At 39.5% G+C, this 17,159-nt stretch overlaps 1 protein-coding gene across 1 annotated transcript; it reads right to left on the bottom strand.

Annotated features, from left to right (window-relative positions):
- Positions 1–8,339: 8,339 nt before the first annotated feature.
- Positions 8,340–14,702, bottom strand: ncbp2 (nuclear cap binding protein subunit 2). Its single transcript, XM_030727579.1, has 5 exons — positions 14,558–14,702; positions 14,107–14,193; positions 13,064–13,158; positions 12,764–12,902; positions 8,340–8,905 (listed from the first exon to the last, which is right to left on the bottom strand). Exons 1-5 carry the CDS (start codon positions 14,630–14,632, stop codon positions 8,807–8,809), a joined length of 495 nt encoding a protein of 164 aa, XP_030583439.1. The 5' UTR covers positions 14,633–14,702; the 3' UTR covers positions 8,340–8,806.
- Positions 14,703–17,159: the final 2,457 nt, after the last annotated feature.

Raw genomic sequence — 17,159 nt, forward strand, 5'->3', positions numbered from 1 at the left:
GTAAGTGAGCAGTTGGTTCTTGTAGTCAGTGTGATGGATGCAGGAGGAAGGAGCAAGCTTAAAGGCCTGAGTACTTTTGACAAATAGCTGTGAACCAGACACCTGATCTCTGTAACCTCAAATTGCAATCTCATCTAATTTTTGAATTTCAGATCTTTTCTGTTAAACATGCAAGCTTTTTACCTCAAGATTTTGGCAGCTCTACAATCACAGCCAAAGGTTTTGGCTGGAGTATCACTGCCACTTCTTTTGATTATTTTTCACTATATCATAGAAAGATGTTAAAAAAAAAAAAAAAACTAAATAAAAACTGAAGCAGCAAAGTGCATAAAAAATGAACAAAGTTGTGGCCATGACTGTTTTCTTGGCCATGACTGCTTTCTTGGCCATGACTGTATTCTTGTGAAACTCTAACATCAGCAACTCCAGACCAATTTGTTATTCTATGGCACAGTTATTCCCTGACCTAAGATAAGTCCTGCATGTGTGTAAAGCCAGGAGGTATGTTTTAATGAAACATTAACTAGCCACACACTGTAAAATGGGAACACAGCTGACACTGATCATTAAATGATGAGAAAGCTGACTTTTTATATCTACCTGTTAGCTTTAGTCTTAGTGTTTATCCAGCAAATATTTCCTGGCATTGGATTACAGATCCATGAACATCCATTTAAGATCATTTAAGAGAGATGAAAGATGAAAGTTGTATGAGTGCCTGGGATGTAGCCTGACTGTCTGCTGCGTGCCCTTATTAATGCCGCCTGGATGTCCTCCCTGGACTTTTTAGCAGTGAGGTGCATCTTTTTCTTTTTGTGAGTTAGACCAAAAACAAAGAAAAATCAAACAAGCAAGGTGACCCAAATGGCTCACACCTGAAACCAAAGGCCAGTATGAACAAGCTCAACAAGTGCCATCTAAAGAGACAGAGGTCAAATTTATCTGTAGATATTGTACATGAATGGCATAAAAAATTAATATGTAAAAATCACCTTCAGGTACTTGGAGTGGAAGTCTGACAGCAGCCATTTCATAAACAAATAAGTTACAGACTAAATGTTGTAGTATTTAAAAACAGACACACTTTTCTCAAAGCAAGAATATGATCAGTATTTTGTGGTTGGTAATAGAGCTTATGACTGGCCCACTACTGGTTGTCACTCATTTCTAATGTTATTTATTTCCATGTAGCTCTTGGTAACATTACTGGTTGCTTTTAATGCATTAAATTTAGCTCCAGGCTACATTTCCCTAAAATAAAGTTCCCCTCCTCAGAAATTTAATTCCTTCGCCTTTCCTCCCCTTTTTCTTTCTCACCCTTCCATCGCAGCTATTTTCTGTACACTCTCTCATCTTAGCCGAATGACATGCTGACAGATGAAGGGCTGATCTACCAAACAAACCTACTGAGAGGAGGAGTATAAATATACCCGAAGTAGAATTGCACTTGACCATTCATGGGTCAAATGTTTCAAATTTCCTTGAACGTCAAATAGAAGCTACTCTCCCATCAAAGCAAGGAAGATATTTCATATATTGTTTGGTTTTTTTTCTTCCTCTATGTTTATTTTACATTGTCAGCTCTAACTCCCGCCATTATTTTCACTGACACATAACCCGTGTTTTTATGTCCCCTGCATCGCGCCTTTATGGTGTATCAGATGACAGATGAAACAAATTTAATGGAACCGCAGATGATGAAATACTATCCAACAGCCTGTGAGTGGAAGGACAGAGGGCTTTTTAAGGCTTGACACAGAGCACCTACCTGTCAAAGCCTTTCCACTGATTCCTCTTCAGCACAGTGCTGAATCAAGACCAAAGCTAATGCTTGCATTTGCGCTGAATGTAAAGCATGCAGTCAGATAAAGTACCTCATTTCCTGCAAACACTTCCCCTATGGTCACAAAATGTCAAGCTACCATGCGCTAATTTAGCTCTTTTATGGGCACGCTGCAGCTCTCGGGTGTAGATGCATTTCCAAAGCAGCCACTGAGGAGTGAATTACTTTGCTGTAATGAGATCCCCCTCAATAACAGGAAATCTGCATGTTTAGTCACTGAACTGTTTGAAATGCCTGTAGCTGATATTTTCCGAGTTAAGGTTACAGTTTCCTCTGACACAGCAGAGAGGTGGTGCATTTGTCCATCAGTGAACCCAGGACAAAGTATCTATATTGTGACAAAGTGTACTAAAATCTGAAACGTTGGGTTGCTAGGTCAAAAATAATGAGATGGTGTTTAATAATGTGAATTTTAACTTAAAAATTGTGAGGTCAAAACACACTTTCTCTGCAGTGCTTCTCATCTGCTGTACGTACTCAAGTGAACATACTCAGTGGCTCCCGCTTTCTGGCTAATTTACATTCCCTCAAAAACTAATTATGCACTCAATAATCTATTCTGTGGAATTAATTTATTAGCTGGCTTGGTCAGAAAGCCTCACACATGATCACTGCATTGTCTTGTGTTTATATTTTGAAGCACAACTAAATATTGCACATGAGAATAAAAATAGATTCTTTAAATATAATTTAAGACGTCCTCTCTAAGTTTGCACATGTGAAAGCATGTAGAACAGCTGTTTTATCCAGGGTGTGAATAAGTGAGTGACACCTGGTCCAGGGTTATTATAGTTAACGAAAACGAACTAAATAACGAAAACTGAAATTGAAAAAACATTGTCGTTAACTGAAATAAATAAAAACTACAATTAAAAGGAAAAAACGATAACTAACTAAAACTGTATTGTGAGTTTAAAAAACTAACTAAAACTAACTGAAATTATTGTGGATTGATCATTTTTCCGCTCTCCGAGTTTAAGCTGGGAGCGCCGTCGGGCAGACCGCGGTGTGCGTGCGTGTGCACGAGAAAGCCGCAATGTCGCTTTCTCGTGCACACGCAAAGTCGCTTTCAAGAACTGAACAGGTTAATCACAGCGTTGACTCCTTCAAAGAGTTTGTTTTTGTCAAACACCACATGTAGGTGTTGTTAATCTACTGCACTGACACTGGAGTTTATTGGGAGTTTATTGTAGAATTTATTGAGTTTGGGAGTTCATATTTTCTTTGTTTCTCCCTGTTGATGTTCATGTGTGTCCTAATTATTACACATTTAGCATGTAGTGCTTCTGTCTTGTGAACCGTTGGTTGTTGAATATATTTCTTTATGGTATCTTTTGTTGAGTTTTTATTACACAAAAGTCACTTTTGCGCATTGAATCTTGCACCTGACAAAGTATGAAAATACTAAAACTAATACTGAAACTAACGAAACTAAACTAAAAATAAGTATTAAACCTAAAATAAAAACTAATAAAAAGAGCAAAACCACTCTGAAAACTAATTAAAACTAACTGAATTAGAGAAAAAAAAAGTAAAAACTAACTAAAACTAAACGATAATGTAAAATCCAAAACTATTATAACCCTGACCTGGTCCTAAAGAAACTGAAGTGTAGGCAGTTATTACAGGCAAAAATTTAAGCACCACCTAGTAGCAATGAGTGTATGCTCATTCAGAGACTGATTCCACAGAAATCCACAGGTCTTCGCAAACTGAAATTTATAAATTTATAGAGCGGGGAACGTTGAGGTACATAGTGCGTAAAAGTCACCAACACTCAACAGAGGTTTGGACTCAACAGAGCTCCAAACCTCTTCTGGCATTAACATCAGCACAAAAAGTGTGCACTGGGAGTTTCATTGCATGGCTTTCCATAACTGAGTAGCTCCTGTACATGTTATAAATGATTGATCCAGTACTTTTGGCCCAAATACAGTGCCTTGCGAAGATATTCGGCCCCCTTGAACTTTTCAACCTGTTGCCACATTTCAGGCTTCAAACATAAAGATATAAAATTTTAATTTTTTGTGAAGAATCAACAACAAGTGGGACACAATCGTGAAGTGGAATGAAATTTATTGGATGTGTCAAACTTTGACAAATAAAAAACTGAAAAGTGGGGCGTGCAATATTATTCAGCCCCCTTGCCTTAATACTTTGTAGCGTCACCGTTTGCTGCAATTACAGCTGCAAGTAACTTGGGGTATGTCTCTATCAGTTTTGCACATCGAGAGACTGAAATTCTTGCCCATTCTTCCTTGCAAAACAGCTCGAGCTCAGTGAGGTTGGATGGAGAGCGTTTGTGAACAGCAGTCTTCAGCTCTTTCCACAGATTCTCGATTGGATTCAGGTCTGGACTTTGACTTGGCCGTTCCAACAGCTGGATATGTTTATTTGTGAACCATTCCATTGTAGATTTGGCTTTATGTTTTGGATCATTGTCTTGTTGGAAGATAAATCTCCGTCCCAGTCTCAGGTCTCTTGCAGACTCCAACAGGTTTTCTTCCAGAATGGTCCTGTATTTGGCCCCATCCATCTTCCCATCAATTTTGACCATCTTCCCTGTCCCTGCTGACGAAAAGCAGGCCCAAACCATGATGCTGCCACCACCATGTTTGACAGTAGGGATGGTGTGTTCAGGGTGATGAGCTGTGTTGCTTTTACGCCAAACATATCATTTTGCATTGTGGCCAAACAGTTCGATTTTTGTTTCATCTGACCAGAGCACCTTCTTCCACATGTTTGGTGTGTCTCCCAGGTGGCTTGTGGCAAACTTTAAACGAGACTTTTTATGGATATCTTTGAGAAATGGCTTTCTTCTTGCCACTCTTCCATAAAGGCCAGATTTGTGCAGTGTACGTCTGATTGTTGTCCTATGGACAGACTCTCCCACCTCAGCTGTAGATCTCTGCAGTTCATCCAGAGTGATCATGGGCCTCTTGGCTGCATCTCTGATCAGTGCTCTCCTTGTTTGAGATGAAAGTTTAGAGGGACGGCCGGGTCTTGGTAGATTTGCAGTGGTCTGATACTCCTTCCATTTCAATATGATTGCTTGCACAGTGCTCCTTGAGATGTTTAAAGCTTGGGAAATCTTTTTGTATCCAAATCCGGCTTTGAACTTCTCCACAATAGTATCTCGGACCTGCCTGGTGTGTTCCTTGGTCTTCGTGATGCTCTCTGCACTTTGAACATAACCCTGAGACTATCACAGAGCAGGTGCATTTATACGGAGACTTGATTACACACAGGTGGATTCTATTTATCATCATCAGTCATTTGGGACAACATTGGATCATTCAGAGATGCTCACTGAACTTCTGGAGTGAGTTTGCTGCACTGAAAGTGCAAGGTTTTGCAAGGAAGAATGGGCAAGAATTTCAGTGTCTCGATGTGCAAAACTGATAGAGACATACCCCAAGCAACTTGCAGCTGTAATTGCAGCAAAAGGTGGCGCTACAAAGTATTAATGCAAGGGGGCCGAATAATATTGCACGCCCCACTTTTCAGTTTTTTTATTTGTTAAAAAAGTTTGACACATCCAATAAATTTCATTCCAATTCACGATTGTTTCTCACTTGTTGTTGATTCTTCACAAAAAATTAAAATTTTATATCTTTATGTTTGAAGCCTGAAATGTGGCAAAAGGTTGAAAAGTTCAAGGGGGCCGAATACTTTCGCAAGGCACTGTACATTTGTTTCACCTGACCTCCTCCAGCTATGGCAGGCCAGAATTTGATATTGTTATATTGTTTTTATATTTCTTGTTTTATATTTTTATATTGTTGAACATAGACTTTTCCAAAAGATTTTCCATGAAAGCTGAAAGCATGCTCTTTTCGGTGTGCTGCACATTGACAGCTCCCTGAGGTTAAACACAGAAGTCCACCTCAAACTTCAGCTGGAAAAAGGATAGAATTGTGTGGGAAGACTTAGTGCTTTGTCATGAGTGAGCTAATGCTGGTTTGTTAGTCTGCTTATCCATGAAGCAACTCTCATCATAAATTAATAACCATGATATCTCACACTCCTGTTCTTAATTGTGATGGCGAAACATTATCTAACTGCTTAACTGTAACCAGTTCTCCACTTGACCCCATTAAAAATGAACTTTTTACACCCAAATGAAGTTTTTAAATGTGCTTTAGGTATTTTAAATATTCGGTTACTGATAACCACTTAGCGCCAGCCCTTCCCATCTTTTGTTTTCCTGCCTACAGACTGGAAACTGCTGCGAGCTGGAGGTCCACTTCAGCCAGAATCAGCAGTAGGTGGGGAGCTGGTTCATGTGCTGCTACACCGAACTCACCACGGCATCAGAGCGGAACAAGGACCACTGATGCCAGCTGCATTCCAGGATGTTGGAGTCCATCTGTTTGACAAGACATTCAGTAAATAAAGGACAGCCACAGCAGCCAGTCTGCAGGTACGAAAACACAACAGGGAACCAGAATGGAGTTCTGGATGGTTAACATAGATGGAATTTTCAAAATAAAAACTTAAAAAAGAAAAAAAACACACCTTTCATCATGTAAGTATACAAAAACTGTATCATCTGGTGTCCAAATTGGACCTCAGTGAGTTTCTATAGGAAGTGTGAAAATGGATACACATAAAACAGCAAATACACAAATTTGAATGAATACTGTAAACCTCTTATGGATCATAAACTGGCTCTCTGTGGGACTGAGGACAGAATGAAAACCTTTTACAATCCATTAGTCGAGGCCAGACCTCCTTCAGCTTCAAAATCCACCTGCAGTGCAATAAAAGGGCCTGAAAACAGATTAAATGTGTGCAAAGGAGACAAACAGGGGCCTTTAATTCTGCCTGTTTCTATCTTTGCATTTCTGCATCACTAAAGCGCATGAAGAGTTTTTGTTATCAAAGTACCTCTTCACAAGGCGCATTTATTCAACTTTTTGAAAAAGTTTGTTCAGTAACGCTACAAAGGCTATAAGGGGTTTTTTATGTAGAACTATCTCAACATTACATTATTTCATGTATTGTAATAGGGATTCTACAACCTATAAAGAATGTGGGACAAGGGTGTAAAGTTTAGCCTTAAATGACTTTAGATTCACAGAAGTGTTAACCTCCAGTGATTGATTAGGAAGAATGATCATTTCATTATGGGAAGCAATGTCAGACCAAAGATAGAAATGGAGTGTATTAGAGTTTACAGTGCTGATATTGACCTTTGCTTAGCCATTAGCAAGTAATTTTAACCGTTTGCCCATTCATTTCTTCATTAACTTTATTTCAGCTTCTTTACTTGTCTGAATAATTTAGCAATTACTAATGCTGGGAGGTGTGTGCTGACCTATAGCTGAAAATGTACTAGTTTTTATAGTTATTTGAAATTTTAAAGTTAATTTCTGCTTCTGTATTTTTAAATATTCTACAGTCTTTGCAAGTACTCTGACAAGTGCACAAATACTGCCCCCTGCTGCAAATAACTGTTAGTCCAGTATTTCTCAATCTTTTTTCTGGCAAGTCCCCCGACAGAGGCTATGGAGGGAAAAAAATAATAAAAACATGTCCAAGTACATGGTTAAAATCCATGCTCTCGTCACACTGAACAATCTAAGCCAGGGCTCTTCAACTCCAGGCCCCGAGAGCCCCCGTCCTGCAGGTTTTAGATGTGTTCCTGATCCAACACACCTGAATCAAATGGCTGAATTACCTCCTCAGTATGCAGTCAAGTTCTCCGGAGTCCTGCTAATGACTTCTATATTTGACTCAGGTGTGTTGAAGCAGACACATCTAAAACCTGCAGGACAGGGGCTCTCAAGGCCTGGAGTTGAAGAGCCCTGATCTAAGCCCACATGGAAAATGTACTCTTTTGGTTGAGTCTCTCTGGCCTTCATTATTCCAAGGAACACCACCTCCTCTTCTGCCACCTTGTGCTCATTTTCAAAACCTGCTTGGAAGGATGAGATTAAGGAATTAGTGGTGGGGGTAGAATGAAAAAGCTCATGTCCAGTATTCTGCTTTGCTCCACATCTCATGCTGAGGTAGGAGAGCAGCTATAAACCCTCCAGACACCATAGTACAGGCTGATAAAGACTGTACAAGCTGAACCTAGACCAACTGTTCAGCAGGATGAACACGTCTAATCATAATTATTTGAGGTCCAGGCCCAAAAAACAACCAAAGTGAGAGCCCCATATGCAATTAGGCTGATACAAAACATTCCTTCACCAAGATAATTGGCAGTTGTAGAAAAAGTAGTGATGACAAGGGTATGAACACAGTTCTCCATTTCTGGAGAGCTGATATCAGCAGACAGTAACACATTACAATTTATGTCTGTCGCTCCTTTCCATCGTTTAAGTTGCAGGGTTTTTTTGTTTCATTTCTTAAACAGACAAAATACAAAGAGTAAAAATAAAATAGGTTGCTGCATTTCTCCTGTTTTGCTCTCACATCTAAAGCCCCATTTGAGAATCACAGATTTAAGCACAAAACCACCACAAAATGACATCACACTTCCAAATGGGAAAAAACAAAGAAAAAAAAAACTTTATTTTTAAAAAAGTATGCACAATTTTGGACAAAGTTTCATTCATGGAATAGCACATTTCCTCTGCATGATTTCAGGCTGTTATTTGAATCTGACACGGAGAATCAAGAAGAACTTTATCAGAGCCTTTCCAGCCTGCAGGAAAACTCCGTGGCATTTCTTTATGCACTATAATAAACGTCACTAAATATTACAGGTCAACTATGCAGACAGTCGGCAGGTATGAGTCACAGAGACAGGCAGAGCAGAGACCAAGCATCCAAAACAAATAAATAACATCTGCTCACACCTGGATCCAGTGGTCCGAGCAGGGCTGCTGCAGAGGGTTTTCAGGATAAAATTCAGACAATCCGTTGTAGCTTGCTGTGACCTTGTTGGGGAGTTAATCCAGAGCAGGACTGACGGTACAGTCCAGGCAGACTGCTGTGGTGGAGTTTATTCTAAAAACTATTGCGCCCCTCTGTGGATCGATGCTGCTGAGCCAGCTTGCCGTAACCGCCTCTAGCTGGGTCGTAATCCTGCCTGTACTCATCTCTCACCTACACACAGGTGCACACAGAGAGGGGGAAAAAAATAATTACTTAGATTACCAACTCAATCATTTGCTCAGCTGAGACTAACATATTTCACCCAATCCATTTACTGACTCCAATCTGTAAATCAGCAAAACAACCACAAGCACCTGCAACCTTAACATAACTTCTGTATTTAGACCACATTCATAAACTGTTCTCAAAGACGAAGACTAAACATTTCTGCTCCTCCAACACACACATTTTATGGAGTCAAACTGTACTCCATAAAATCCAAAAAAAAAAATCCAAATAAATGGTAAATGGACTAGTTCTTATATAGCGCTTTTCTACTCAATCAGAGCACTCAAAGCACTTATACAACCTGTTTTGCATTCACCCATGCACTCCCATTCATACAAGCACTTCCATCATTAAATAAGCTAAGTGCTTTTTTAATTAACTAGCATTCACACGCATTCATACTCCGACAGAACGGTCGGAGAGCAACTTAGGGTTAAGTATCTTGCCCAAGGATACATTGGCATGTAGCCTGGAGTAGCCAGGATTCGAACCGCTGACCTTCCGATCAGTAGGTGACCTGCTCTACCTACTGAGCTACAGCCACCCCAAACCGGTCCTTTGCCCAGTATTTGTTTCCATGTTTACACTCCCAGAAAGCTCTACAAAATAAGACATGATTATGTTATGTTGTGTTTGTTAGCAGCACAATATACCCACTCATTTTGCTAATGCATTACTGCGGTAATGCCATCTTTTTAAAGGCCATGGTTAATCATGCAGCACGGTGGCGCAGTGGTTAGCACTGTTGCCTCACAGATAGAATACCATCTGGAAGGCCTGGGTTCGATTCCACCTTGGCCCAGGCCTCTCCCTCTCTCTGTGTGGAGTTTGCATGTTCTCCCCGTGCTTGCGTGGGTTTCCTCCGGGTACTCCGGTTTCCTCCCACATTCCAAAGACATGCACTTACTGGGGTTAGGTTAATTGGCTAATCTAAATTGCCCATAGGTGTGAATGTGAGTGTGAAAGGTTGTTCGTCTCTCTGTGTTGGCCCTGTGACAGGCTGGCGACCTGTTCAGGGTGTACCCTGCCTCTCGCCCTATGACAGCTGGGATAGGCTCCAGCCCCCCCGCGACCCTGACCAGGATAAGCGGAAGTGAATGGATGGATGGATGGTTAATCATGCATAATTTATTTTCTAAGTTGTAAATATCATACTGGTGTAATAAAATGTCATGATAAAGTGGATTGATTTTTTTGAATGCCATTTCAGTATGTGTCATTTTTCAAATGTCATAGTATGCTGTGTTTTACATTGTAGTCCAAAATACTGCAGTGCAGGTAATCCTAAAGTTTTCAGTGATAGGCAGTGGGTAGTATGGCTGAGCGATGTCTAGCAAATGAGACAAAATCGTGATGACAGGTAAAACCATGAGCCCAACCTCAGCCCTGAACTTCACTGTGACACATGAATCCAATGGTCTAAGTTAGCTGAAGCTACTACAATCACCAATTACCTGGCTCTGTTTTGGTAAGCGCTCATCCCCTGCTGACTGCTAACTTTTTTAGGAAGAATTTATGAATTGTAGAATTAATTTTATTTAATGAGTGAGATGTTCTTAATGAAGTTTTATTTATTCATCTGATCTGAGATGGATTTTAAAAGCACACAAAAATATTTCTGGATTGACGTTGCTGATCTGAATCAGCCAAGGGAAACTGAAACTATACTTATGAAAATGATTAAAAGCAGGTTATATAAGATTATAATCACAACAACTGGATGTATTGGAGGCTGATTTAAAAAACAAAAACAAATGAGCAAGGAATTGGCTGACTCTCACTGCATTAACGTAGTAGCAGCTTATCACTCAGCCTGACTTCATGGACTAGCTTCATTTTAAATAGGCTCAAGTTAGGTGATTATCACCACAGTCATTTAAAATCCTCAAGCTTTGTACAAATCAAGTCCAGCTAACTGGCTATACCAGTGACCTGAGATCTACACTGAACCTCACGTCAGGGATGTCTAAAGCAGGGTCCTTTAACATTACTTCAGTCTTGGGTTAATATCTTTACATCAATCCAAATGTTTATGCTGTTTCATATCCATTAGAACAAATTTAACATGTTTTGCTTTCTAGTTTCCTGCAGCGACAACAAGACCCATCACTGATGGGGATATTCCTCCCACCATTAATGACAACATAAAATAACTGTAGGAGTCAGGATATCATTACAGCCCCATTTCATAACAGGAAACCCTTCAGCAGACATCTTATAATCTTCTGCAACTCTATTTTGATCTAATTTGGAGGCCTTGCCCTAAACTTTTATCCACTCCTGGGTTTAGTCACTCCTGGATTCGTAAAAATATAATACATATTCCAGCAAAAACCTGCTCTCAATATTAACACTACTCTTTAAATCAAAACAATTTCAAGCATGCTTTAAGAGATTGATATTCTGTGATTATCTTTAAGACTTTGGTAACCACATCCTGAAACAGACAAAAAATTTCCAAGGTAAACAAATTAAAGTACATACTGCACTGCATAATGTCTTTCTATTTAGATACTCTATAACAATAAGGCAGATATAATGCATACTTACAAGGTATTCACATATTATACTCGTGTCTGTGTGTGTGTGTACAGAAATATGACTACATCAGGGTTCCAGCCAGAAAAAATTCTCAGCCCTGTGCTTTTAGTGAGGGGGTGGGAGACGGGGCAGCTAATTGAGTGATGGTGAGCAGTTAGGCCTGAAGTAGACTTCTGCCTCAGGTCTTTGTGGGGCCTATGCGGTAACCACAGTCCTTGTGAATGTGTAATTACATTTATCGAGAGGTGCACATCAGGTTACACAAAATGAAGCGTGAACAGGACCGTAGCGAGATTGTATTTGCACACTGAACAAAACCGGCCATGCCCAGTGGTAGATTGCAAATTGCTGTGAAATAATACTATAGTGCAGCAATCTAGCAAGAGAAAAAAACCCTGATTTTGGTATTGGGCAGACCGTGTGCCCGCTTGCTAATCGCAGTGATGGAAGAATTCCAAATTCTCAGCCCAGCGCAAGATGACCTCAGCATGGCGCAGGACTAGGCGTTCAACCGCTGGCTATAACCCTGTACTTAATGCACACATACTACATAATCAGCTGATATCAGTGCATTATGTATAACATCACTATAATCATAAAGCAACCATGCTGTTTGTATTTGAGCAATATTGCTGAGAAGTTATAGTCTGTACGATTCATGGCCATGAGTCATCACTGACCAACATGATAAACGCTCAGCCAATCAGAAGTTGGCATCACAGGCTAATCAATAAGGCTGCAGCCTAGAACGGATGTTACTATAAACAGACTGGCTCTCTACCTAGAAACTTGGGATTCCCCAGTTTCTCACTATCAAGCTACTGCCAGCTGTTTAGTGACCTGAGTCTGTTGCTAGTCAGTCAGTTTCAGTCAATAGTGGTCAAGTATATCCAATCACACAACACAATGTGATCACATGATTAGGCTGAGCCAATAGGGCACGCAAAAGAGGCTGTATATCATTAGCATATCATCAACCTGAAATTATCAATGTTTACTGTCCACGTCAGATAAATACAGCTGAAATGTACAAAGGGTACTAAACATCCTTGAATATGAATATTGTGTTGCACGTCTTCGAAGAGTCAAGAACACATATGCCAAGTTTCATAGCCTCACAGACAGATGCCCCAACGGGCACACGGTACAACAATATCCTCAGGTTTTATTTTGCGCAAGAGGATAAAAAGGAAACCAGCAGTCAGCATCCACAGTAGGTCAATTCCACATGTATGAAATTACTCATATCCTAACCCTCACCTGTCCTCCTGATTTGCCGCGACCGTACTGCCTTCCCTCCTTGAAACCAGCATCCCAGTCTGTCCTGATGATGCGGTCATCCAGCCGTGTGCCATTAATGAAGCGCATGGCATTCTCTGCATCTCCACGGGTGTAGTATCTGGGGCAGCGTTAAGGCACAACGTGTGCAATTCGTGTTGTACTGGTAACTTAAATTTATAAGTAAATTTATTTACCTTCGTTACTAGGCAGGCAGTCAAATTAATCATCATCTCAGTGAATAAGATATTTTTAACACAAGTTAATTTTTTAAAAGGATACTCAACAAAGCAAAAGCCACATGCAGTCTTCTTGATTTTGTCCAGGCCAATGATGATACGCTTGACATCTCCACTTTTAGAAAACAGCTCATGCACCTGTTCACAGTGACAAAAAACAAACAAAAAAATAAAAAATTAGAAAACTTCTGTTGAGTTAACAATAAAATATGTTAAACATTAAAACACTATCAGGAAAATTAACACTGAATGTGTTTTTAATGCAGAATTCCAAAGTGCAACACACTGAAGTTCATATGACAACTCACTAACTTATACTAAAAGTATTTAGATGGCCATCTCCCCATGACTTATGTCAGGCGCACAGAGTGCCCTGCTGTGCCTGTCTCACACATGCGCAGCCTTCTCCAGTCAGCTTGTATCTGCAGTCAACACCTGCACATATGAACTGCAGAAATTTAGCCTGAAACAAATCAGAATTAAAAAAAAAAAGGGTTCGCCATAAAAAAAAACTTTAATTATTAATATTTTTAATATTTAATACTTTAATATTAAGCATCTATTGAAGTAAAAAATGACTATGAATCCGTATGATTGTTGTAAACATAAATACTGTGGATACCTGGGTATAATGCTGCTTGATGGCTGCATAACTAGGAGGGGTGTAATGGTACAAAATTCCATAGTTCTGAATTTCGATTTGGTTCATTTGCACACAGTACCAGTCAAAAGTTTGGACACAAACTTTTATCTGACAAAATAATCCTCTTCTGATAAGATTCATGGGAGCAAACTCAATCAGTAATATACACATCACCTTATGCTTATTTATTCCCAATATTGTCGCAATTACTGATCGGATCTGCGATCCTCCCGTTTACGGACCGCTGACCCGCCCATTTCCAGGTGGACTGTTACTTGTAAGAGGACCACTGCATACAGGTGGGCGTGTGCACCATTTTATAAATTAACTTCTTCGGCACACCAGATTCTCCTATCCTTGCGTTGGGAGAATATTGTAAGAATTAAACTATTTTCCCACGAAGTGGGGTTAAAGTTTTAATTGTTAAAGGCCTTGTGTCTTACCTGCTCCTCGGTGGTGTAAAAGGAGAGGTTCCCCACATACAAAGTGTTGCTCTGCTTCAAAAGCTTCTCCTGTTCATAGCGGTTACCCTGGGAAAACGAGCAAATATAAGAAAAAAAAACTGCACTTAAGAAACTTAAACACAAAACAAACAAAAAATGTCGAAACATGGGAGTTTAGCTATGAGCTAGCCATGTTGTAGTCCCGACGAAAGACCCCAAAACACTAGCAACGGCACTTTTAGAGTCAGGTTAAAATACAGCGACGTTTTGGGTGAGTTTTTCCGTCATGTTTGCTTTTAAGTCTCCTCCACGACGAAACCACTTAGCAAAAGCTAACCTCTACTCAGCACCGCTGGGCTTTGTTTGCTAATTATTTGCTAATCGATAAAGCGTCACATTCCCGTTAAATATAACAAAAAATGACATTCCGAAAGACCATTTCCTCGCTTACCTTAAAATGTTGGTCTCTGTATTGGCTGATGTCAATGTAAGTATCGCTGTTCAGCGCGTTTAATTTAGTAGACATGGTGAAGAAATCGTAGATCGGCGCCCTGCTGCTATTCAACTGCGAGCATTGCTGGAAAACGATGACGTTATTTCCGTTTCATTTGTCCGTCCGGGTGCAGCAGCTTCACAACAGCTTCAACATCGGTTTAATGGCGCCCCCTGTTGGTGAACAGTAGTTACTACAGACTATCAGCCAATCACTGTAAAAATATAGTAAAAATACAGTCACTGCACTACAGTCACAGTCACTGCTCAGTTTTTCAGCTGTGTTATGATATTTTCACCTATTTTAGCGCTTATATATTACTGTTAGTATACATTATGAAACCAAAAAATAAAAAAATTGTTAATAAGCCCATCATGATGTCACTATTTTGAGTCCTGTTCTATTATACAAGTGCATAATCACGAATGAAATTAATCAGCTAAATGTGTATTTTTAATGGAAGGTCACACAGTATTTCAAAGTCAGTTAAAAAAATGTATCATCAATATTTTCACTCATTAATATGGTTTGAAAAGGTTGCCTTTTGATTTATTTCTCTATTGAATTCACACAGGACACCTGAAGACAGTGAGCTTGGTATGTTAAAACCCTCTACAGCAGCAGTTTTTTTTAAGCCCCATGCACATGCACATGTATATGTGAACTTAAATTATGCCAGCAAATCAAAGTGATTTAAAAATGTATCGCATTTTAGTCCAGTAACATGTGGGAGTCACCAATAAGGATGATCTGACTGGAGGACATCCTGTTCTGGCACATGTTCATAGGAGCACTGGGTATATTTTAAATCATATTTTAAATGACATAAACTTGAAATAAAAAAATCATATCTGTGTATGAAGTTGTAGAGAGGGTTTTTTAGTCAGTTTTTTTTTTTAAGTTTTGCATGTTCAGAAATTAGGTTTTGCCTCAGGGCAACATTGTGACATAAGGGGTATTTCTTGTCTCCCACAAGAACCCTTATAGGGTTAAGGTTAGGGTACCTAAGGTATTTTTGAAATTTGTTTTATTTGCTGATGACACAAATATCTGGTGAGAATTTGCAGTAACTTTTAAGAAATTAATGAAAAAAAATGGTATAACATGAAGAAATTATCACTAAATTTGATCAAGATGAAATTTGTGGTATTTGGTAAAAGTAAGAAAAAGAATCAAATTCAGATACAAATAGAAGGTGTCAACATAGAATTATTGCATGAAGTTAAATTCCTGGGTGTAAATCAAAATTATTTTTTCTTTGGTGTTACTGTATATAAGTTTGTGTGTAGAGGTCTGGGGAAATACTTATAAAAGTTCATTACAACCACTGTATATATTGTTTTAAAAAAAAAAGAGCCATAAGAATACACATCAGATTTTGATTAAGCTTTTAGAACTCAAAACAGCCCTACTAAGGAATAATGCAAGAAAGACAGAAAGGAGGGGTTGCAATTTATGGGGGTACATTAACCCAGTTTAAAAACAAATATGAAGAAATAATTTTTCCAAGGTACAGGGATGTAGAGGGGTGTTAAATGCAGGGTGTTCAGCTCAATGTAAAAATGTGGTTTTGTTGTGTGTGTGTGTGTGTGTGTGTGTGTGTGTGTGTGTGTGTGTGTGTGTGTGTGTGTGTGTGTGTGTGTGTGTGTATTTAGTCTGATCATATATCGATGGACACTGAACTGTAAATTATAAAACAGCATTAAGTGGGGTAGGATCAACTAAGTGTAAATTTCATCCTGCTCCTTTACGATCATGTAAATGGTGTGGTATACAGTTATTATGGCAACTCTTTTTTTTTTTTTTAACCTCGTTTTTCTTCTATTTACAATCGGTTTTGTTTATTTAATTTATATTAACATGTACGGTAGCGCGGTGGTTAGCACTGCTGCCTCACAGTTAGAATACCATCTGGAAGGCCTGGGTTCGATGCCACCTTGGGTTAGGTTAATTGGCTACTCTATATTGCCCATAGGTATGAATGTGAGTGTGAAAGGTTGTTTGTCTCTCTGTGTTAGCCCTGTGACAGGCTGGCAACCTGTTCAGGGTGTACCCTGCCTCTTGCCCTATGACAGCTGGGATAGGCTGACAGCCCCCGCGACCCTGAACAGGATAAGCGGAAGCGAATGGATGGATGGATGTTTGAAATAAAACAGTCCGTCAATGGCTGGACGCTTGCGCTCATGTCCACATCCGTTAAAGCAGCACTTCTCATTATCGGGGCACTCACTGTCACGAGAACAAGATTCAATACATGGTCCAACGCCGAAGCACCTGTGAGAACAAAATCCTGGCTTTGCCGAAAGGAAAGCAAAATCATTATAGACGAAGAGCTCTAAGCAGAGAGTGTCGCAACTGGAAGAAACTTGATTTTTAGAATACTTGTCATTTTTTTCACTGAGAAGATTTAACTAAATATCTAACTCTTAAGAAGAAATGAAACATTGTGACACATACTGGAAACAGGAGGGACATAGTACTCTTCACCATCATAGGTGCAGCATTTGTGGTCTTTAGGACAGATAGCGACAAATCTGCACAGTTACATTCTGTTTCTACA

Source organism: Archocentrus centrarchus, chromosome 4 (genome assembly GCF_007364275.1).
Source record: "Archocentrus centrarchus isolate MPI-CPG fArcCen1 chromosome 4, fArcCen1, whole genome shotgun sequence".
NCBI classification, from domain to species: domain Eukaryota; kingdom Metazoa; phylum Chordata; class Actinopteri; order Cichliformes; family Cichlidae; genus Archocentrus; species Archocentrus centrarchus.

What these genes read in the sequence shown, in the direction of transcription:
- ncbp2 (XM_030727579.1), bottom strand. Translation starts at nt 14,632, where the DNA reads ATGTCTACTAAATTAAACGCGCTGAACAGCGATACTTACATTGACATC. An exon ending in ACAGAGACCAACATTTTAAG is followed by an intron (nt 14,194 to 14,557) that starts GTAAGCGAGGAA and finishes TCGTTTTCCCAG; the next exon opens with GGTAACCGCTATGAACAGGA. An exon ending in TGTGGCTTTTGCTTTGTTGA is followed by an intron (nt 12,903 to 13,063) that starts GTATCCTTTTAA and finishes ACGCTGCCCCAG; the next exon opens with ATACTACACCCGTGGAGATG.